The sequence below is a fragment of the Heptranchias perlo genome, chromosome 17 (assembly GCF_035084215.1).
Source record: "Heptranchias perlo isolate sHepPer1 chromosome 17, sHepPer1.hap1, whole genome shotgun sequence".
Classification (NCBI taxonomy): domain Eukaryota; kingdom Metazoa; phylum Chordata; class Chondrichthyes; order Hexanchiformes; family Hexanchidae; genus Heptranchias; species Heptranchias perlo.
The window spans coordinates 12,428,404-12,452,187 of NC_090341.1; the positions used below are offsets into that span (position 1 = coordinate 12,428,404).

At 44.4% G+C, this 23,784-nt stretch overlaps 1 protein-coding gene across 2 annotated transcripts in view; it reads left to right on the plus strand.

Annotated features, from left to right (window-relative positions):
- Nucleotides 1–23,784, plus strand: part of LOC137334059 (sodium-coupled neutral amino acid transporter 3-like) — a 106,658-nt gene that overhangs the window by 27,178 nt on the left and 55,696 nt on the right. For both annotated transcript variants that reach the window (XM_067998501.1, XM_067998502.1), the window contains exons 5-7: nucleotides 18,964–19,037; nucleotides 20,195–20,287; nucleotides 21,930–22,011. In XM_067998501.1, coding sequence (XP_067854602.1) covers nucleotides 18,964–19,037; nucleotides 20,195–20,287; nucleotides 21,930–22,011 — 249 coding nt within the window. The remainder of the gene's footprint in view (nucleotides 1–18,963; nucleotides 19,038–20,194; nucleotides 20,288–21,929; nucleotides 22,012–23,784) is intronic.

Consider the following 23,784-nt stretch of genomic DNA (forward strand, 5'->3'; position numbering starts at 1 on the left):
GCCTCTGTGAGGTCCACTACTTGTTGTTGCCCCCCTCCAGTCCTGGTCCTCTCGCGTGCATTTTGCGCGCTCTTCTCCTAGAAAGGGAGAAAGTACAGAAGTGTGAGTGAGTGATGGTGAAGTGGTCAGCCGATGAATGCATTGCTTTGGGTGAGGCTGACCATGAAAGAGGTGCATCAGAGGGTGAGTATGAGACAGAGCCATCACATTGGATGAGGATTGGGGTGAGTGGTAGTGGTGGAGTGACTAATGGGGAGGTGAGGAAGTGAAGGTAAGTTGAGGATGAGCCTTAAGTGGGTGTGAGGAGTGATGTGATGGAGTAGTCTTGGCAGTGCAGAATGAGTTGGGCGGGGGGGGGGTGATGTGCAACACGGAATGCAGGAGAATCAGTAAGTGTACTCACTTTTGCTGACCTAGTTAGGTCATTGAAATGCTTCCTCCACTGGACCAAGTGCGGGATGTCTTGCTTCTGCTGGTGACCTCCTCTGCTACCTCAAGCCAGCCCTTCTTGGTGGCAGAGGCAGGGCGCTTCCTCCTTTCGGCCGGGTAAGATAGTTCCCTCCTCCTCCTCACCCTGGCCAGTAGCACCTGAAGTGAGGCATCGCTGAACCTTGGAGCAGCCTTGCCCCTGTGCTGCTCCATTGGGTCTTCTTGCTCTTTGCTCCAGCAAAATCCATTGGAGCAATGGCCCTTTAAATCCAGACGCTCCAGCAGACTGCCTGCGCAGCTTTCGGACAGTAAACCCGGAAATAAGATTAATGGCCACCAATTAAGTCGCAGTTTTTATTATTCGGGTTTGCCGTGCGCCCATTGACCCCCACCCCCCCGCTGCCATCCTGCCGCCTTTTAAAATTGAGCCCATTATATCTGATGTTTGGTGTGTATTTGAAACCCCTTTGAAGTATGTATGACTTGATGATGCTGTAGCAAGAGTGAAGGTCTTTGAGCGCACAGCGTGGATAATCTTCACTGTGGCATTTCCATTTGCTGCTATTTCAAACTGTCTATAATAGTGAGATGGAAGAATTAAAGGCAGCTTTGTATTCAGCACTGCAATGATAAGACTACAACTAAACTAAACGCCCCGCTCTACAAAGCTCAAGCTCAACAAACTGCTTCTGATTGATCCAGGGTTAATTTTTTTCTCTCTTTCTTTCTCTCTATTTGACAGTATGGAGTTCATAGTGAGGCCCTCGTTGTTGGCATCACTTTGGTGGGCACGATTTAACTTTTTTCACTGAAAGGCCAGCGGTCAAGGTCCATAGTGCAGGACAGCATCAAGCTTGAAAAGAGTAGGCGAGAAGATGAGGTAAATCAAAGCGCAGTGATGAGGTGACAGCTAGCTTGGGTTTCAAAACCGTATAACATGTACAAGAAAGGGAAGATTCAGAGAGGTGAGCAATTCAACAGTTTTGAAAAGAGTGAGTTAAAGTATATGTTATGATGAGTCTTCACTTCAACACAGTTAGGATGAACTGAGTAAACAAGTCAGCCGACCTAGTGAACATAGGAGGTTGTGTCACCGAATGTGGCAGAGTTCAAGTTTGCCCAATAGATGCTAATCATTGTACACCTATTGGAGAAAGGGAGATATTTGAAATGATGTCAAGTGCTTCCTTCCAGGGAGAGAGAAAACAAGGTGTCCATTAAACTAGGGACTGATCTTTTGCACTTCCTAAGAAAACAAGAGAAATGGTATGAGGCAAATAACCCATTAAAAGAAGCTAAATCTAACAGACTTGCACTATTGTAGGCTGAATGCTAGAAATGGCCAAAAATACAGACTGCTAAAATGTTTATGGTAATAGGCATGTCAAAACAGTAAATGATCATTTGAAACTAGTTATATATCATTTAGGATCAATGAGGAGTGTAGAAGAGCATGCCAGGAGCAGCACCAGGCGTACCTAAAAATGAGGTGCCAACCCGGTGAAGCTACAACTCAGGACTACATGCATGCTAAACAGCGGAAGCAACATGCTATAGACAGAGCTAAGCGATTCCACAACCAACGGATCAGATCAAAGCTCTGCAGTCCTGCCACATTCAGTCGTGAATGGTGGTGGACAATTAAACAACTAACGGGAGGAGGAGGCTCTGCAAACATCCCCATTCTCAATGATGGCGGAGTCCAGCATGTGAGTGCAAAAGACAAGGCTGAAGCGTTTGCAACCATCTTCAGCCAGAAGTGCCGAGTGGATAATCCATCTCAGCCTCCTCCCGATATCCCCACCATCACGGAAGCCAGTCTTCGGCCAATTCGATTCACTCCACGTGATATCAAGAAACGGCTGAGTGCACTGGATACAGCAAAGGCTATGGGCCCCGACAACATCCCAGCTGTAGTGCTGAAGACTTGTGCTCCAGAACTAGCTGTGCCCCTAGCCAAGCTGTTCCAGTACAGCTACAACACTAGCATCTACCCGACAATGTGGAAAATTGCCCAGGTATGTCCTGTCCACAAAAAGCAGGACAAATCCAATCCGGCCAATTACCGCCCCATCAGTCTACTCTCAATCATCAGCAAAGTGATGGAAGGTGTCGTCGACAGTGCTATCAAGCGGCACTTACTCACCAATAACCTGCTCACCGATGCTCAGTTTGGGTTCCGCCAGGACCACTCGGCTCCAGACCTCATTACAGCCTTGGTCCAAACATGGACAAAAGAGCTGAATTCCAGAGGTGAGGTGAGAGTGACTGCCCTTGACATCAAGGCAGCATTTGACCGAGTGTGGCACCAAGGAGCCCTAGTAAAATTGAAGTCAATGGGAATCAGGGGGAAAACTCTCCAGTGGCTGGAGTCATACCTAGCACAAAGGAAGATGGTAGTGGTTGTTGGAGGCCAATCATCTCAGCCCCAGGGCATTGCTGCAGGAGTTCCTCAGGGCAGTGTCCTAGGCCCAACCATCTTCAGCTGCTTCATCAATGACCTTCCCTCCATCATAAGGTCAGAAATGGGGATGTTCGCTGATGACTGCACAGTGTTCAGTTCCATTCGCAACCCCTCAGATAATGAAGCAGTCCGAGCCCGCATGCAGCAAGACCTGGACAACATCCAGGCTTGGGCTCATAAGTGGCAAGTAACATTCGCGCCAGATAAGTGCCAGGCAATGACCATCTCCAACAAGAGAGAGTCTAACCACCTCCCCTTGACATTCAACGGCATTACCATCGCCGAATCCCCCACCATCAACATCCTGGGGGTCACCATTGACCAGAAACTTAACTGGACCAGCCATATAAATACTGTGGCTACGAGAGCAGGTCAGAGGCTGGGTATTCTGCGGCGAGTGACTCACCTCCTGACTCCCCAAAGCCTTTCCACCATCTACAAGGCACAAGTCAGGAGTGTGATGGAATACTCTCCACTTGCCTGGATGAGTGCAGCTCCAACAACACTCAAGAAGCTCGACACCATCCAAGATAAAGCAGCCCGCTTGATTGGCACCCCATCCACCACCCTAAACATTCACTCCCTTCACCACCGGCGCACTGTGGCTGCAGTGTGCACCATCCACAGGATGCACTGCAGCAACTCGCCAAGGCTTCTTCGACAGCACCTCACAAACCCGCGACCTCTACCACCTAGAAGGACAAGGGCAGCAGGCGCATGGGAACAACACCACCTGCACGTTCCCCTCCAAGTCACACACCATCCCGACTTGGAAATATATCGCCGTTCCTTCATTGTCGCTGGGTCAAAATCCTGGAACTCCCTTCCTAACAGCACTATGGGAGAACCGTCACCACACGGACTGCAGCGGTTCAAGAAGTCGGCTCACCACCACCTTCTCAAGGGCAATTAGGGATGGGCAATAAATGCCGGCCTTGCCAGCGACGCCCACATCCCGTGAACGAATTTAAAAAAAAAAAAAAAAATTTAGGATGAACATTTTTTGATGCCAACAAGCAAGTATTGGCATAAGCTGCCAGCTAGAGAGGTAGGGGTTGTTTTACCATAGTTCTGTGCATTTGTAAAAAGAAGGCTATTAAGAGTGGAGCCATGTTGAATAGAATACACAAAGTGCGTACACAAACTTATTTGTGACATCCCAGTGTGGGAACTCTCCCGTCTATCCCAATTTCCTCTCATCCACGTTCCTCCCCCCTTAACCTTTGAGGACATTTTTTAAAGTGGAAATACTGGGGAGGAGGGTGAGAGTGGGACGGAGCCAGTGAAATATCAGAAAGCAAGCTGTGTAAAGTGTTTCTCTTTATGACATAACATGGTATTAACTGGCCAGCCATTTGGACTGAGATTTCCAGCAGTCATTTAATTTTCTATCTACAGCAGTCCTTGTCAAAGAGGTGATTTTTTTTTTCCATTTTGACCCATGCGTACTGAAATTAAATCTGACAGCATGTCAGACTTTTGCAAGACTTCATGTTTATGTTGAATCTGAGACTGCTTTGACTTGGAAAATAGGTTTAGCATAAAGAAGTGCTGTTGACTTGTACAGTAATGGCATCAGTGCTGTGGACAGGGGTTTATGCACGTAGCCTATAAGTGTGAACAATATACGTACTGTACTGTTTGAATGCTTGAGGTTTGAAGAATGGATTCAGAGGGGTGTTAGAAAACACACTGGGAACCAATTCAGTTATATGCGATGTTCCATCAGGATGCATGAACCAGATCATGAGCCAATTCTTTAGTGGCAGAATAATTGGCTTCCATTTTTTACATTTCTGAGGCCGGTTTCAAGGGTATTGCAACAAGTCCTCTAACATTGTAAACAGCACGAGCTCTTCTAAAGCCATAATATGCCAATGTGCTAAATAAATCGTTACTTTGATTTTATTGAAGCTTTGTGTGGAAAAAAGTAGGGTTATCTGTGCCTATTTTCAGTATTTTAGTTCTATATGTAGACACTTAGGAATGTGCTACTGGGATGCGCATCTAATTTCTTTTTCCAGAGGCCTTCCAGTGATTTCAGCAATAAGAGTAAAGCTGCAGGAGTCTATGATATCCTCTGAGCCCCTTGATTGCATTATAGCTGTAAATCCCTATCCATTATGCTTAGTTTTATATGCAAGACTCCTAGGAATTTTGCTGAGGAGCTTCTGTAGTACGTGTTCATTCTAAATTGGGTCACTTTGATGGTGGGGATACCAGAGCGAGCAGCATATTCGAGCTGAGTGGAATGGATTGCAGAGAGAGGGAACAATTGTATGGGAATGGGTTGTTTATGGCTGTGTTATGATTCCCCCTATTTAGGTGATAGGATGTTACATGACTCACACTTGGATACTGCACCCTTTTAGTTTCTAGTTTGACACTGACTTTATTTATTACTGTACACTACTTTCACTGCTCGGGAGTGTGAGAAGTCTTATGAATGAGGGGAAAATACACATATATACTCTGAATTATCATTTAATAAGCACCAGATAGGAGTGAAGAGCAAGGGATTTCTCCCGTTCTGACCAACATTTATCCCTCAACCAACACCATTAACAAAAGCACATTATCTGGTCATTTATCTTACAGTTGTTTGTAGGACCTCGCTGTGCGTAAGTTGTCTGCCACGTTTTCCTATGTTGCAACAGTGACTATACTTCAAAAGTACTCAATTGGCTGTGAAGTACTTTGGGTTGTCCTGCGGACATGAAAGGCACTTTATTAATGCAAGTCCTTTCTGTTTCTTTATGATCTTTCTTAAAATCCATGTTTGACCAAGCTATTGGTTACGCCTCCTAATCTCACCTTTGGCTCAATGTCCGTTTCCCTCATGCCTCTGTAAAGCACTTTGCAACATTTTCTCTACGTCAAAGACGCTATATAATTGCTAGTTGTTGTTGTTGAGACCATAGAATCCTACAGCACGGAAGGAGGCCTTTTGGCCCATTGTGCATGTGTGGGTTCTTTGAAAGAGCTAACCAATTAGTCCCAAGCTCCTGCTCTTTCCCCATAGGCCTGCAAATTTTTCCTTTTCAAGTATTTAACCAATTCCCCTTTGAAAAGCATTCCAGTTTTTAAGCCAGTTTTCTGACTAGTGCCATACGTCACCTCCTATTCCATATGTTAACTTTACCTTAGCTAGTAATGGATATAAAAACCTTTTCAAAAGCTTTCTGAAAATCTAAGTATATAATATCAAGTGCATTACCCGCCGTCCTCCAGGTCAGTAATATATTCAAAAAACTGCAGGTGGTTAAGTTAAACATGACCCGTTTTTCCTGAACCTGCTGATTATGTTTTCCCGAGCTTTCACCTACTAGATTTGCCATAATCGTTTCAAAGGCAGATGTTGAACTTACTGGTCTACCATTTTCGGCTATGTCTTGATTTGTTTTATAACAGTTAAGCTGGTCACTTTTCAATCCTCAGAAATCTCCCTCTGCTCCATACACAACTGTAATCACAGCTGCAATCATTACCTGCCAAGCACGGAAATACATTTTCAAAGCTTCTGACAAGTGTCTGGTCGTGTCATACACTGCATAAGTTTCCAAGAAAACAGTCAACTCTTTGATCTGTAATGACATTGCACACACACCTTTATTTAAAATGAGCTTTCCTGATAAATATCTTTGCTCCCCTCTACACATGCCTTCAAATACTAATTACAAAAACCTTTTCCTCAAGAACTAATTACTTTGCAAAAAGAAACTTTCTACTGCAAAATTACACAAAAGAAGCCATTTGATGTCAACTCCAATGAGAACAATCCCAGCTCAGAATCTGTTTCATTGTAAAACACTATTTCCATTCATAGCAGGGTAAAGGAAGCATGTAGGTTACAGGCAGTCCCTGGTCTGAACTGAGTTAACTGATCGTCAACTGAGGGCAGCAATGGGGCCACTGCAATTGGCCGCATTGGCTCTAGCCACTGGAGGGAGGAAAAATAGGCTGGGGTTGTTGATTGATAGAAAGTAGCCTCTACTGAAGGGTGACATGTGGACGAGAGGACAGGATAGTATTCCTTTTGGCCGTGATGTGATAGACTATTGACCGCTCACTGTCTGGGCTCAGTGGTTACTTGGAAGAGTTGCCAGACGGTGACGAGCACTCATCCCCAGCTTGAGTCAACAACTACAGGAGGGGAGAAAACAGGAAGGGAATAAAGTACCCATTTACCACTGGATATCTCACATATATAACGTAAATGCATTATTTTTCTTTGAGTTTAATTTCCCCATCTGTCACCACTGAGTGACTGAGACCGAAAAAATGTTTGAAAGCTTATTCAATTTGAAAATGATGAAAGGTACCAAATGAGCAAATGAATGTTTAGCTCAATTTTTTTTAAAAAATGAATGGATGTCTTACCTGAGTTACCACAATAAGTAAAAAGATTGCAGCCTTCTCAGCCACATTCATAGAGAAATACTTTGCCAGAGTACAATCATTTTTAATTGTTGAAACCTTAAATATTTTAATGTCATTGTTTTACCAAAAAAAAGTCCCATAATAAAGGTAAATCTAATTGTTGGCTTCAATAAGGATGTGAAGTCGTGACATTTAATTCATTGTAGGGTCCAAATCTTTTGTTACTCTGGGCACGTACCCATATTTGGATGAGGCCGGCCTGCTGCCCGTATGCGAGTTTGTGTTTTTTGTGTTGGGTACAGCAATTGGCAAATTCAGAGCATATGTTAATATGCATCACACACTTAAATAAGAGATAGGTACAAGAAGTTGCACAATCGCGTAGCACATTAAAATGCCAGCGCGGTGGGCCATAAAGTATCAGGATGCTGATTTAAGACTATGATTGTGCGTAAGATATGTTCCCAACCCCAGCAATGCTGTTGGATGGGACATGCCAAGTTTGAGCCAGCTGCTTCAACTCACAAGGTGAGAGAGAGGGTCACTTTACAGCCTTTTTTGGGCAGTGATATAACAGCCTTGGGGGAGGTCTGGGGAAGGAGGGTAGGTCATCTGCTCATCTTCTTGGCTGGGGCTGGTATTTTTCCATAGGTGGTGACAGAAGGGAGAAAATAAAATGGGAGATGTATGGACGTTCAAGCACACTAGCAGTCAATGCCAGGAGAGAATGAGGGAAATGGACACATTATGGTCTCCTGGTACCACTCCATCCCTCCTTTGTATAGATATCGTCAAATTTGTTCTGTAAGTTGAACTAAAGCACCCTGCTCCTATTCTGCAGAGGGACCATTGGTTGGCAGTAGGATTTAAGTGTTCTTGTCAGCGTGATACTCAGGTAAGACCTGGGTGAATCGCATTCCGCAGAGTATCAGCTGCTTAAGGGTAGTGGGACAACACTGATCTGTGCAGTCATGTCCTGTAAGTTCCCACAGGCAAACCAAGAGCAGAAAAAACAAATCAAGTCCCATTCGTAATACTGGACTCTGTAAACCATAAAAATACATTTGTGAGTGTGCCAATGGCAAGGGTGCCCAGTTGCACAGATGGAAATTATTTCCTCCCCGTCCTCTTTTTTTAAAACTTGGTTGTGACTACGTGTTTGGCTCGTGCTTGTGTGTGTCTGCGACAGGAATGGGCATAGATTCAAAGAAAATATTGAACCACGTCATAAAGTCTGAACTGACGTCCTCAATCATTCATCAGGCATAGCACAACTCTCTTTAAATAACGGTTGTAACTAATCAGGTGGAAGAGGACCAGATTGCCATCAGTCTAGTGGTTCTTCCCGGCAGCACTTAACAGGGTTCAAATCTTACCTTTTTGTTCCTGAATACCCTCGCTTTCCCCTCCTCCTCAGACTAATCTTGGACTCCACCCACAAATTTGCTGACAGGGCACTTGACCATCCCAATATTTACTAACATTAGTACAGCAAAGGTCCCATCAGTATGTGGCGGGGTCAACAAAGTGCCAAAAAGCACATGTGAACATGTGGATGTTGCCTCAAGTGTTGAATTATGAACACTGCCAAAAACCATCGCAAACACAAATATAAATTTATGCTGACAAAATGAAGCTTTAAATGAAGCTGTCTATAACTTGACAGGACAAATCCTCTGCTCAAACAGTATTAATAGGTTGAGCATTCACCTGGAGGGGCCAGCCTTGTATTGGAAGACTAATATTTTAATATTTTAATATTTATTACTGACTTATTTTAGAAAATACTGTTCAGGTGACGGACTCTCTCCCCTCCATTTGTCCTTAAATATTTGCCTGAGTAGGTGGTCTTCCTATCATTTGAAGTAGCTGTTTTAAGACGTTTCTGTCTGGGCTCAGTTCCAGGTCTGGGCTCAGTTCTAATGATGTCATATTTGTGTTTTAACTTCTGAAGGATAAACTTCTGGAATGTGCTTTTTGAGATTTATTTCATGTTTTTTACTCCACTTATAACAATTACTTCTGATAGATATGATTGACAAGATATCATTGTCATATTTATGCCCTTTCACCTTTGTCAGTACATGAACCTGGCACCTATTAGGGGAAAGATGCCTTGAAAGCAGCTGTGATTCTGTACATAGTGAGTTGACCTATCTCAGCTGTGCCAGAGCATTGGTGGGGGGTGGGAGGGGAAAGGTTCTGGTGCTTCCCCACAGGGAATGAGGCAGAAACGGGGGAGCAGTCACCATGGAGTATACTCGCACACCTCCTGGCGGCTTGTTATAAAGTACGGTTAGTGAAGGCCGAGCCGCTGTACTCTTCAGTCCGGTTAGGTGTGTAGCCCAAGGAGAAGCTGAAGGAGAATGACAAGAAAAGAAAAAAGCTCACAAAAAGTAAAGTAAAAGAATCATCTCAGATTGCGTGTATGTGTGAAATAAAACATTAATGTAACAACCTACCTAATATCTACAAAATTCTTGTTGTTTATTTATATCTGAGCTTGTGGTAAGCTACCTGATGCTCAAAATAATATTTATCATTCTTTGGGATGTAGCAAGGCTGGCATTTATTGCCCAAGCTCTAGTTCATAGAATCATAGAAGTTACAACATGGAAACAGGCCCTTCGGCCCAACATGTCCATGTCGCCCAGTTTATACCACTAAGCTAGTCCCAATTGCCTGCACTTGGCCCATATCCCTCTATACCCATCTTACCCATGTAACTGTCCAAATGCTTTTTAAAAGACAAAATTGTACCCGCCTCTACTATTGCCTCTGGCAGCTCGTTCCAGACACTCACCACCCTTTGAGTGAAAAAATTGCCCCTCTGGACCCTTTTGTATCTCTCCCCTCTCACCTTAAATCTATGTCCCCTCGTTATAGACTCCCCTACCTTTGGGAAAAGATTTTGACTATCTACCTTATCTATGCCCCTCATTATTTTATAGACTTCTATAAGATCACCCCTTAACCTCCTACTTTCCAGGGAAAAAAGTCCCAGTCTATCCAACCTCTCCCTATAAGTCAAACCATCAAGTCCCGGTAGCATCCTAGTAAATCTTTTCTGCACTCTTTCTAGTTTAATAATATCCTTTCTATAATAGGGTGACCAGAACTGTACACAGTATTCCAAGTGTGGCCTTACTAATGTCCTGTACAACTTCAACAAGACATCCCAACTCCTGTATTCAATGTTCTGACCAATGAAACCAAGCATGCCGAATGCCTTCTTCACCACCCTATCCACCTGTGACTCCACTTTCAAGGAGCTATGAACCTGTACTCCTAGATCTCTTTGTTCTATAACTCTCCCCAACGCCCTACCATTAACGGAGTAGGTCCTGGCCCGATTCGATCTAGTTGCCCTTGAGAAGGTGGTGGTGGGCTTACTGCTTAAACCTATGCAGTCTGTGTGATGAATGTCCTCCCACAGTGCAGTTGGGTAGGGAGTTCCAAGATTTTGACCCAGTGACAATGAAAGAACAGTGATATATGTCCCAGTCAGGGTGGTTTGTGCCTTGAACTTGGAGGTGGTATTCCAATTCATCTGCCCTTGTCCTTCTAGTTGGTGGAGGTCACGGGTTTGGGAGGTACTGCCAAATTGCTGCTGTGCATCCTATAGATAATACACACTGCAGCCACAGTGCGCCGGTGGTAGAGGAGGGAGTGGATGTGGATGGGCTGCTGATCAAGCAGACTTTGTTCTGGATGGTGTTGAGCTTCTTGCAGCTGCACCCATCCAAGCAAGTGGAGAGTATTCCATCACACTCCTGACTTGTGCCTTGAAGGTGGTGGAGAGGCTTTGGGGAGACATGAGGTGAGCCACTTGCCACAGAATACCCAGCCTTTGACTTGCCCTAGTAGCCATGGCATTTATGCAGCTATTCCAATTGAGTTTCTGGTCAATGGTGACCCCCAGGATGTTGATGGTGGGGGACTCGGTGATGGTAAGGCCTTTGAATGCCGTTCAAAGGGAGGTGGTTAGGCTCTGACTTGTTGGAGATAGTCATTGCCTGGCACTTGTGTGGAGCAAATGTTATTTGCCACTTATCCACCCAAGTCTGGCTATTGTCCAGGTCTTGCTGGATATGGGCGTGGTCTGTTTCATTATCTGAGGAATTGTGAATGGAGCCAAATATTGCAATCATCAGCAAACAGCCCACGTATGATGGAGGGAAAGTCCTCTATTGATGAAGCAACTGTAGATAGTTAGGCCTAGGATACTGCCCTCAGAAACTCTGCAGCGATGTCCTGAGCCTGAGATAATTGGTCTCCAACAACCATAACCATCTTCCTTTATGCCAGGTATGACTCCAGGAACTGGAGAGTTTTCCCCATTATCCCCTAACTTCAGTTTTAGTGCTCCTTGGTGCCACACTCTGTCAAATGCTGCTTTGATGTCAATGGCAGTCACTCTCACCTCACCTCTGGCATTCAGCTCTTGTGCCCACATTGGATAAAAGCTGTAATGAGGTCTAGAGCCATGAGTTCCTGCGGAACCCAAACTCAGCATCGGTGAGCAGGTTATTAGTGAGTAAGTGCCACTTGATAGCGCTGTTGATGACTCGTTCCATCACTTTACTGATGATTGGGAATAGGCTGATGCGACAGTAATTGACCAGGTTGGAATAGCCCTGCATTTTGGCGACAGGACATACCTGGGCAATTTTCCACATTGTTAGGTAGATGCCAGTGTTGTAGTTGTACTGGAACAGCTTGGCTAGGGGTGTGGCTAGTTCTGGAGCATAGGTCTACAGCACTACAGCCGGGATGTTGCCGGGACCTGTAGCCTTTGCTGTGTCCAGCTGTTTCTTGATGTCACACAGAGTGACTCAAATTGGCTGAAGATTGGCATCAGTTATGGTGGGGACCTCAGGAGGAGGCCGAGAAGGATCATCTGCTTGGCACTTCTGGCTGAAAACAGTTGCAAAGGCTTCAGCCTGGTCTTTTGAACTCATATGCTGGGCATTGCCATCATTGAGGATAGGGATGTTATTGGGTCTCCTCCTCTCGTTAGTTGCTTAATTATCCAATGCCATTCATGACTGGATATGCCAGGAGGGTTGCAGAGCTTTGACCTGATTCTTTGGTTGTGAAATCTCTTAGCTCTGTCTATAGCATGCTGTTTTCACTATTTAGCATGCATGCAGTCCTGTATTGCAGCTTCAACAGGTGGCATCTCATTTTCAAGTACGCCTGGTGCTGCTCTTCTACATTCCTCATTAAACCAACATTAGTCACCTGGCGTGATGGTGATGGAGGAATGAGCGACTTGCCGGGCCATGAGGTTACAGATTGTGATGGCACCTAGATCTGTTTTTAATCTAGCCCATTTAGCATGGTGGTAGTGTCACATGACACAATGGAGGGTGTTCTCAGCGTGAGGACAGGATTTGGTCTCTACAAGGACTGTGCGTTGGTCACTTTTATCAGTGCTGTCATGGACAAATGCATCAGCGACAAGTAGATTGGTGAGGACGAGGACAAGTAGGTTATTCCGTCTTGTTGCCGCAAGTCCAGTCTGGCTGCTATGTTCAGCTATGTTCTTCAGCTCAGTCAGTGGTGGTACTTCCGAGCCACACTTGGTGATGGACATTGAAGTCCCCCACCCAGAGTACCTTCTGTGCCCTTGCTACCTTCAATGTTTCTGCCAAGTGGTGTTCAACATGGAGGAGTACTAATTCATCGGCTGAGGGAGGGCAGTAGATGGTGATCAGCAGGTGGTTTCCTTGCCCATATTTGACCTGAAGACATGAGATGTAAATCTGGTAATTTTGAGGTGGCAGCAAGAAAAATGACAATGAAAAACAACTATCTGGTTCATTTAATGTCCTTCAGGGAAGGGAATTTTCGACCATTACTGGCCTGGCCTGCACAGGTCACTCCAGTCCTACACTACATAGTTGATTTTCAACTAGGGATGGGCAATAAATGGGCCAGCGTTGTCTGCATCCAAGGAACAAATTTTAAAAAACTAATGATGTCAATTCTTAATTCTATTATGTGAATGTCTTTGTGTTTCAACAACATAAAGTACATTGACAGTCTCCGCTGCCTGTCGCTGATGCATCTGTCCATGACAGCACTGATAGAAGTGACCACTGCACAGTCGTTGTGGAGACCAAGTCCTGTCCTCACGCTGAGAACACCCTCCATTGTGTCATGTGACACTACCACCACACTAAATGGGATAGATTAAAAACAGATCTAGGTGCCACCACAATCTGTAACCTCATGGCCCGGCATATCACTCACTCCTCAACAACATAAAGTACATTGACAGTCTCCACTGCTATTAATAGTTGTTCCAAGCACCAAATGGACCTAAGCCTGAGTAGCCCCCATGTAAATGTAAACTGTACATGTACAGGATTAAATATTATCTTATTTTCTGCATGCCAAATCATTGATATGGAGGAGCACTTGGGACTCAGGCTGGAGTGGGAAATGCAGAACCCAGTCCATTGTAACTCATAAATAATTCTGAGAGTCACTGAACAGAAATAGTTAAGATGTGGAGATGCCGGTGATGGACTGGGGTGGACAAATGTAAGGAATCTTACAACACCAGGTCATAGTCCAACAGTTTTATTTGAAAATCACAAGCTTTCGGAGCTTAACTCCTTCGTCAGGTAAGTGACTCACCTGACGAAGGAGGTAAGCTCCGAAAGCTTGTGATTTTCAAATAAAACTGTTGGACTATGACCTGGTGTTGTAAGATTCCTTACAGAAATAGTTAATAGAGACTAATGGAGATGGAGGGGTGGGACTTATACATCAAGGGGTTTAAACACAGAGAAGAATAGAGGTCTGAATCTGAATTTAGAGTTGTGTCAACTATCTTGAAACTTGCTTCTGTGTATTGGGCTTAAAAATCCTTTATAATATAGGGCTAATCAAAATATTTGCCAGGGAAAGGGATTTGAAGGCCTTTGATTCCAACCGAAATGCTATGAAGTTTAATTTGACAGTTATGGGAATAGGATGTTTGTGTATTATAGTGAATACTAACTCCTCCATCAGAGACAGTCTGACCGGCTCTCAAATGTTAACTTCTGTAATATTATGTGAATATAACCTACTCAGTTTACACGGCATGCACGTACCAGATTTATACAGGACCCAGGTATTAGATATGATTGAATTGACTGCTGTTACACACTGTATGGAATGTTTTGTTACGTGGGTAGCTTTTTTTAAAGGGCGAGGAGATTTTGCATCACATGGCTATTGGGACCTAATTCCTCGTTTTAGCTCTTTGAGAAAGGAAGGAAGATTTAATGATTCTTCTTCTCCTTCACTAATCCTTGGCACTAATTCTCCCAGATGTTCCAGTCAATCTCGTCTGATGGAACACACTGTGCTCATGTTTTACTGAACGTGAGTCAAACAGTCGAGCAGCAACATGTGTGGGCTAGGGCTTAACGAGTCCCCCAGCAGGTGGCGGTGGGGGCAGATTTCAGGCAAGTGATCAGTTTGGGAGCTAAATAATAAAATGGCACCCGTGCTTTATTGATGGTAATCATTAAGTCTTAAAATGGCAAGAAAGTCTAAGTTTACACGGGGCACCTAGATAAACAGTTGCAGTGATTTCACACAGTCTTAATGGCATGGTCACTCAGCAAAAAATTGGCCCAAGTTCAGCTATAAACTGGCAATTTCACTCAGAGGACTGGTGTGGGAAATTGAAAAATATCAGGCTACTTCTTGTAAGGTTGGGACTGAGACACATTGTTGTGGGAGTAGGGTTGCCAACCCTCCTGGATTGTCCTGGAGTCTCCAGGAATTAAAGATTAATCTCTTGGACATTTTCTTGGAGAAAAATCATAAGGGGCTGTAAAAGAAAAAAAAGCTTTTATTTCATTTTCTTTTGAACACTTTCTTTTATTAGTTATAAAAATATTGGAGTTGTGAAAAAAGGCTGTATGACTGAACGGAGCAGCTGGAGCCGGGAGGTCATGTAATGAAATCTCCAGAATACACCCGTCCAGAGCCGGCAACCTTAAGAGGGAGAGCAGAGCAGAGTAGAGAGGAGCTTTACTCCGCTTCTTAACTTACTTAGGAGTGCTTGATCCTAACACGGATTGCAAGGATTGGAAAGTGTCTCCATTCCCTCACTCTGTGAGCACAAAGTTCACAAAAATAAGATCGGAGTTAAAATTTTACACAGGTTTGAAGAGAAAAATTACTTTTATATATAAAAAAAAATCTGCTATTGGAATGCGCTGATGTCTGAAATTATTATGGATATGTTCCTACACTGAAGTTTTTTTTTCTGAGAACAGAGCTTTTGTCAATGGAACCTTTTTGGCAATCACCCTGGTATGAGACATTAGAATGCCCTAATTTGTATGTTCAGCAACAAACGTTCTGCAGACAGTACAGTTACTTGACTGATAATTTGTGAAACATCTGACCACTGCTGCTGGGGGAAAAGAGGATTTTTCAGAAAATGTCAAGAGTGATCTTTCTTAAACTTTGGAACTCATAAAACACGTCATTGCTGTCACTGTTTGTTGTAAAAGTGAAATCTTCAGCTCCCTCTGGTTTTCAATGGATGAATGTGCTATACTGGCCCACACAGATCAGGAAGGTCCCAAATACAATTCCCTGTTTCATGAATTTTGTGCTCAGCTGAGTGAGGGTATTAGTGCTGGGGAATGGAAAGACTTTCCAATCCTTGCAATCCGTATTGGGAATCAGGCACTCTTAGGTAAGGTTAGATGCAGAGTAAAGCTCCCTCTAACCTGCTGTTTCTCAACTTGGGGGGAATTTAAACCGAACTCGGTGGGCGGGATGCCCACGGGATCGGATCGGATGCGATGCCGGTTTTACACCCCACCAAATGCTGGTCTCCAATTACTTCAGTGGAGAGTAAAATTGAGCGGGGAGTCAAAACAGTTTTGCACCCGATCCTGTCAGTTTCCCCGATGGGCAGATTAGGTTAAAATTGCCCCAATTGTGTGTCAGCCCCAACCTCAGAAGAGCGCCCCCTACTGCATCAGCCTGATATTTTTCCATTTCCGAGCGAGATTGCCAGTTTAGTGCTGAACTTGGGCCTGTGCTGAGATACCCGATCGCAGCTGTGTCAGCGGCACAGTTACCACAGTTGGCTCCAGAGCTGATCAAGAAAAACATCAGGCACTGATCTCACCCCTGATTGCCATCCACTATCCCCTGCCAGAAAGTTCATGACTGTGTGTATGTTGGGTGATGACAGGAGGCCGCCATCACCCCCACGGTTTTAACAGCCAGCTGATAGCCTGCGGCCAAGTTCACATGTGAAGAATAGCCTCTTGGGTGATGTCCAGGTGATCACAGCCACTGGTGGAACCATGTCAAACCCTGGGAAGAGTCGGGGACCTTCAGGAGAGCAAGGATGAATATTGGAATAAAAGATTGAAATATTCAGCATGCACAGTTGCATCCAGTGGTTGGATAAGAATCTGTCCTGTGACTTCCCGCACCCCCTCCCTCCACTTCACTGCCAGTTCCCAATCTCACCAGAGGGGGAAAGTGATGAGAAAGGATTGGCAATTGGGGGTTACAATTTGCCCCAATCTCATTGCTTTTAAATTAAAGCTGTGGTATTGTGGGTGGACACAAACAAGGCAGAACCCCCTTACCCCAACCTGAGAGGGAGGGAAAATCAGGAGGTTACTTACACCGAAGGTTACTGTCACCCATCTCCTCAGCCATTGCTCAAGTGTGGCATTTACAAAGATACTATTGGCACAGGGAACTAAAATGAGATAGAAAATTAAGTACATAATGAAGGAATGAAACCAAAAAATGTAAATTTAAATGAATGCACTGCCTGAAAGGGTGGTGGAAGCAGAGTCAATTGTAACTTTCAAAGGCGAATTGGATTATATACTTGAAAAGGAAAAATTTGCAGCGGTATGGGGAAAGAACAGGGGATTGGGACTAATTGGATCGCTCTTTCAAAGAGCCGGCACTGGGACGATGGGCTGAATGGCTCCTTCTGTGTTGTAAGATTTTATGAATAAGAAATAACTATGCTGCTTAAATAGCAGCTCCTGCTGGTAAGTTGCAGGACAGTGATAAAGGGATTTAAACTAAATTCATCTGAATTGCCACATAATACCAAACACTGTCTGCCCAATTATTGTACCTTGTTCTATGGGTTATTTTGTAGAGCTGCTAGTTAGTGACAGCCTGAGACCAGATATCTTGTGTGAAATTTCCCCCCCCCCCCCCCCAAGCCTCAACATACTTTTGTAACAATTAGAGAAGTTTCCTACACGACAAGGGCAGGTTGAACTTATGTGTAGAACAGACTGATCAGTGGTAGGGAGGGTGGCCAAAGTGGAATGGCAGGCCGAAGACTAGTTGTTAGAGAGGAAAGGGCCCACTGGCTATAGCCTCTTAAACCTGGCATCTCTGTCAGTCCCACTAGTTTTATCCAGCAATCTGCCCAGCTGCTCAGGCTTTTTTTCGTCCAATCTTAACACTGGAATGCATGACAAGTGCATTCCATATGTTTCAAAACACGTGGAGCCAGCGATTCTAATTTAGAGAACATTCCAATGACTTCAGCTCTACAAGCAGGATACAGAGTACTCAGAAATGATGCCCCGGCCAGGAAAATTTTTGTGATTAGGAGACTAGTCGTGGACGTTAAATCCAAAAGCAGAAACCTGCCCCGTTTTCGGCTCCCATAGCTGTCACCTCTGCTTTGGTGGACGCTGTAAAAACAGGCCTGTGGTGGCTGGAGACTGAACACCTGGAGAGGTTTTTTTTTGTCCTTGCAGTCAACAACAAGAAGTTGAAAGTAGAGCTTCGATTCAATTAGACAGCAAGAGATCTAACTGTTTTCGTTGTACAGGAAGCACCGACACACTGTGCCACAAAGGAAACATCTGGGCCTGCGATTCCCAATCAATTGAGTTGCTGAGTGGTGTAAACGAGATACTTCCCACTAGAACGTGGGGAGCAAAGGGGGAAGCTGAAGGCTGAATCAGCCCAACCCATTCTCCTACACTTTCGAGTGGCCAGCCACAGTGTGCTGTTGACAGAAACCCTGAAGTTAGTCGCATACCTGCCCTCGTGAGGAGGGACAATAAAGAAGGAGCAGAACATTAGAATGGTGCAGTAGAGCACCAACAAGTATTGTCACAGAGGGAGGGTTTGCAGGTTCAATCCTGCATCCAACTAATTTCCTGATCTCAGCCATGCTGACATAGGGAGGCAGTAACCGAGGGCCAGGCATCTTCCTGCAAAGGGGAGGACACATTGGAATGGGAGTCTCCAAAGAGCTTCCTTTTCTCCCGTGACACTCTCAAATCCTCTTCCAGAATCTGCTCCGAACTCTGCGTGAGGGCTACAATTCAAAAAATATTGAAGGATGGGACACAAGAAATGGAACTTGCAACTGTGCTTGAGTTACTAGTCATTATTTGCATGATTTATGAAAGACAAACTCCACAGGGGACACATACCACACGAGGTAAAGGCCATGCTGCAATTCACGATTATTGGAGAACTGTGTTCATTAAAATGTTGCTAGAATATTAAAAGTCTCGACAGCAATGGAGAAGTCGGTAATCAATAATTTAACCCTGATACATAGACCCTACTTTGCACAGCCAATGAGTAGGATTTGATTAAAGAAGGACTGATGTTGAAAATGATCCTGTCTTTCCTTTCATCCTGTTTTCTTTTAGCTTTCTGTTGACGACTGTGGCGCTTCTCTCCAGCTATTCCATCCACTTGCTTCTGAAGGCTTCTGGAGTGGTTGGTAAGTGAAGTGACTTGACATGGATCCTCTCTGTGCTTTGCTTTGTGTCCAGCCAGACTAAGAGGGAACAAACCACATGCCTTTAATTTACTGAAGAAGCTATTGAACACAAATGCTGCTGTTATTATTGTCCTTTGATGTTACTGTGCATGTGCTTGGGTTGTTTTGCTGTAGTTAAGATATATTAAGCACATCCATTGGAGATTGATGTTTGGGTCATTCTGTTGCATACTGAGAATTTCATTGTGGCAGGGAATGCAAAAAGGTCCTTTGCTAAAGGATTATGCTTCGAGGTTCAAGTGAGCGCCAATACACGTTTGCAGATATGTTCTTGTATGTTTTCTGAGCTGGTTGAACAGCTGGTCATTCAAGTTCTGAAGATGTGGAGAACTGCAGATCAGGCTACAATATCGAGTGATGTATGTGAGGCACTGCTGGAGTAGGAACAAAATACCATGGGCTGTGTGGCCATGACTTTGATTGCTTATATGGTAATTTTCTAAAGAAAAATTGCAAGATGGTCTCACACCCCTCCCAATGCCACCAACAGAAGCCCATGAACGAGTCTTCTGCCTGCTGCCTCTGACCATCTGTTAGTTAGTTTTATCCTGTGCCCTTCTTTAGTTCCCACACATCATACACCATCACTAGACTGAGAGCGATGCCGGATAACTTGGTCCCAGGCCTCCAGCTTTGCCATGAACGTTTGTTCTGACCAGATACCGGGTCTGTCTGAAGGCTGGGGTGCGGGAACCTGCCCTGTACCCCCTTAACAACAGTGGCATCGTAAAGGGTGGGCAGAGGCTGTACCCTCACAAGGCCGTCCTAGAAAGTTCACATGACTGGGTCCCAGCCTAGTTTATGGCTGATCTGGCACACTCCAGCAAAAGTTACGGTGGGGGTACGCCAGAATGCTGTGGATTTTCGGCTCGGATATCTTTTCTATAAAAACTTTGTCACTGATTATCAGCCCCACCCACACCCATCCCCTACAGGATGCCAGCTACACCTCTTTCACCTGGGCAGGTGTGGTAGAACAGGTTATAATCTTAGCACCGTTTGATCTTAACGAATGCTTTTGAAGTATCCAAATATTTGTCTGAAAAATCTGGGCCTTATTTCTAGTGATTAAAATAGCCTTTTGTTCCTTCTCTCAGGAATCCGTGCATACGAACAGCTCGGTTTTAGGGCGTTTGGAACTCCTGGAAAGCTAGCAGCTGCTCTAGCAATCACCCTGCAGAATATTGGAGGTAAGAAGTCAAAGCAAGGAAATGAAAATTCTCCAGGCTTGAAATCAAGTAATTGTCTTTTTGTGGTGGTAACATAGGGGCAAAGAATATCAAAATACGCACGCAGTGGGACCTGTGGAGAAAACTGAAATGATATACTGTTTTGCTGCAACTACAGTGCCATATTAAATATGCTCCAATATTTCTATTGCTCGCTGAGGACCTCTAGGTGCAAAAAGCCAGTACTGAAACAGTACAATACTTGTTAACTCCCTGAAAAATAGCCAAAGGAAAATGTGGCTGTTTCCTGCCAATTGAGAGTGGGGATCAAAGTGGATTCAACTTCTGACTTCATCCCCCTATCATTGAGGCATTAGTGCAGAGAGATCAAGCTTAGAATTATTATTGGTGCGAGTGTAGGGGAAAGTGGTCCTTCCCCAGACCATTAACTCCTCATCCCAGAGAAATAACATCTTTGTTTAGCTAAAGAGATTACATCCACTGTGCATGATGTTCATAGAACTACTTCCATTCCTTATATGGGCATCTCAGAGCATACTGAATTTTTAAAACCCAAATCAGCTGGTCTTCCTTTTTACCCATAGGCTGCAAAGAACTGTTTTTATAGAAGCCTTGGCATGAAACCCATTGGAGAATGCCTGGTTTTTCTCCATAATTAATAGCACGTTAAAGAAATCCACATTTTCAGAAATTGCAGGTTTCATTCGCATGTATTCCCTTGATTTTGTTAGTCTGTCAGTAATTACAGAGAAAAAAGGTGCATTGTCTCATTTTTCATTAAAAAAGGAATTTCAACCTCCTTTTCCACATCCCCTCTCGCAAATCTTCACTAACTGATGTACAACAGCCCTGTGACATACACTGCACAATGAAAACCGTCTGTATAATCACGTGGTGTCACACTGCGCAGAGCCCAAAATGTTCCATTAACGTCATGTATTCAATGATATCAGTGTGCACCATAACACCTGCTTCTTCAGCCAGTCCACCTATACCTTTCAACTGACCTAAAGCTGATTGTTTCTGTTTATAAGGATCGTGTGAGAGAAAATGCATTGGGGATCCATTGCACATAATATTCATTCAGCATCATGCAGCACCTGTGGCTTCCATACATGTGCATAGTTTAGTTAAGTCTGCCCACTGGGATAAATAATATATCCCATGCATCGCCAACACACATTCTCTCTTGATGCTATAATTTGTTCCCCTTGTTTTCCACTCCATGCACCATTAGCCATCTCATGTTTGAGAATGCTGGTAGGTTAGCTATGATCTCAGCCTCTGCCTATTCCACCTTGTAACCATCCGCAGAAAGGATCTGAGCATGGCCAGAATTGGATTACCCACCTGTATATTTTTAAGATGAAAAGAAAATGAAAGAAAGTAAGACATGCATTTATATAGCGCCTTTCACGACCTCACGACGTCACAAAGCTGATTTTACAGCCAATGAAGTACTTTTGAAGTGTAATCACTGTTCTAATGTAGGAAACATTACCCCTATAAAAGCTTTCCTCTGGGTCAACGTGTCTAAAATGTCTGGAGACCCAGTTCCCCAGATGGGGACATGTCCTCCGCCGCGGTTCATTGTTAGATTGACTTTGTAGCTTAAACCCCAACGACCTCTGTCTGCTTTCAGCCATGTCCAGTTACCTCTACATCGTGAAGTATGAGCTTCCCCTGGTGATACAGGCCTTTCTGAACATTGAGGAGCAAACTGGGTGAGTAGGAGCTGCTGAGAGGGTGAAATAAATGTTCTGTGTGGGGTGAATTTCCTCAGCGCTCCTCCCATTCTCCTGTCGTTACTTTAGCAGCAGCTTAACGGAACCCCCTATTTATCCGTGGAAACGGGGTTTCCGCCAAACTTCCTCCGGCAGAGCAGGAGAAGCCCCAAGAAAATTCCGACTGTTGCTCTTCCTTCAAGCTCCAGAATATTAAAGTATTAGAATAAGAACAAGGTGATCACCTATAATTTATATTACCGAACCTGGGCATTGAGGCCAATTAGAGAATCTCAGCTGTGCTCCAACTGAGACAGCCCAGTTTATGGATCAAATCTGGACGTTTCCTGGCCTGTATGTCTCAGTACCATATCACACAGTGCTTTATATTCCACTTGGACATCATAAAAAGGATCCAGGGTGTCTAATTTGACAACTTGTGAATGCAATGAAACAAAAGTTTAGTGCAGTATTGATATTCCATACTCAAGGTGTCACTAGTATATTTAGTAAATAATATCTTATTATATTTAAACATCGTGCAGAGGCTTTCTCATCACTTGGCTCCTTGTACTCCTAAATTTGGATGTTGTTATCTGAATAGAGCCTTGAGGGCTGATTTTAACCTCCCCTCCTCCCTGGTGCAGGATGTGGGGAGTAAAATGCAGGGAGTGATGTCAACAGGTATGGGAAGGCTGCTCACCTCAGAGGAGCGGGGGCCTAATTTAAATGGCAGTGTTTACATTTTAACCATTGGCCCGACTACAGCCTGCATGGTCTCCAGCAAGAATCTAGGCTTAGATAAGTACTTTTTAAAGAAATGCTAACGGTTCCTTGTGAGCCAGCCCTGGGCTTCCCTCCCTCCCCCTATCATGGACCTGTCAACCCTCTTTCCCCCCCCAGCCTCTACTCACTTTGCTGGGGACCATTTCCACGCACCAGCGACGAGGTCATTCCTGACGGCTTCAAGCGTCAGTCAGAGTCAGGGCATGCAAACAAGACCCGTGAGATAAAATCTCCTGGGCCTCAAGCTCCGAGGACGGGCCAGCTCACTGCTCGCCTCAGGCCTGCCGTGCCCTCTATTTCTGCCCCAAGTTAAATTTGGCCCTTTAGTTTCTGAATCCTTGGTCTATCAGGGGATGTGTGCCATTTTGGTAGCACATTACATTTCTGTTTCAATGCGTGAAGCTTCATGATATTGCGTGGCAATTTACCAATCTTAATCACGACAAAAATCGGAAACACGGAGCAGAAGCCTGATGGTAGAATTTCCACGGGGGCTCCCGATCTCCCGACGTAACTACAGCGGAAGATCGGCGTAAACCCCGTGGAAATTTCAGGTGCTGGCGTTTATCCAGTGGGACGAAAGGAAATCAGAAGAAAGAAATCGCCTACTGTTGCTCATTTTCTATTGGCTGATAATGGCTCTGGAAAAGATTGGGAGCAGGTTGTCTGCCTATCTTTTCAGCTGGAGACTGGAACAAGATATAAGAGGGACTGAAAAGAAAGGGAGAAAAATATATTTTCTTAAACTCTTAATCAGAATTGTAGTAAGAATATGAGTTCATGTTTCTTCAAAAGGGAAATAGATACTCATTGTGCAACTGTACAGTATTTGTTTAATCAGCAAGGTGAAGGATGCACACTGCCATTTGTATGGAGTTTCCCTTTTGCTCAGCATGGTAAGGATTACTTACTATGTAACTGTTTCAGCAGGGTAGGGGTTATACAGTCTAACTGTGTGGCGATCAAATGGTAGGAAAATTAAATGCT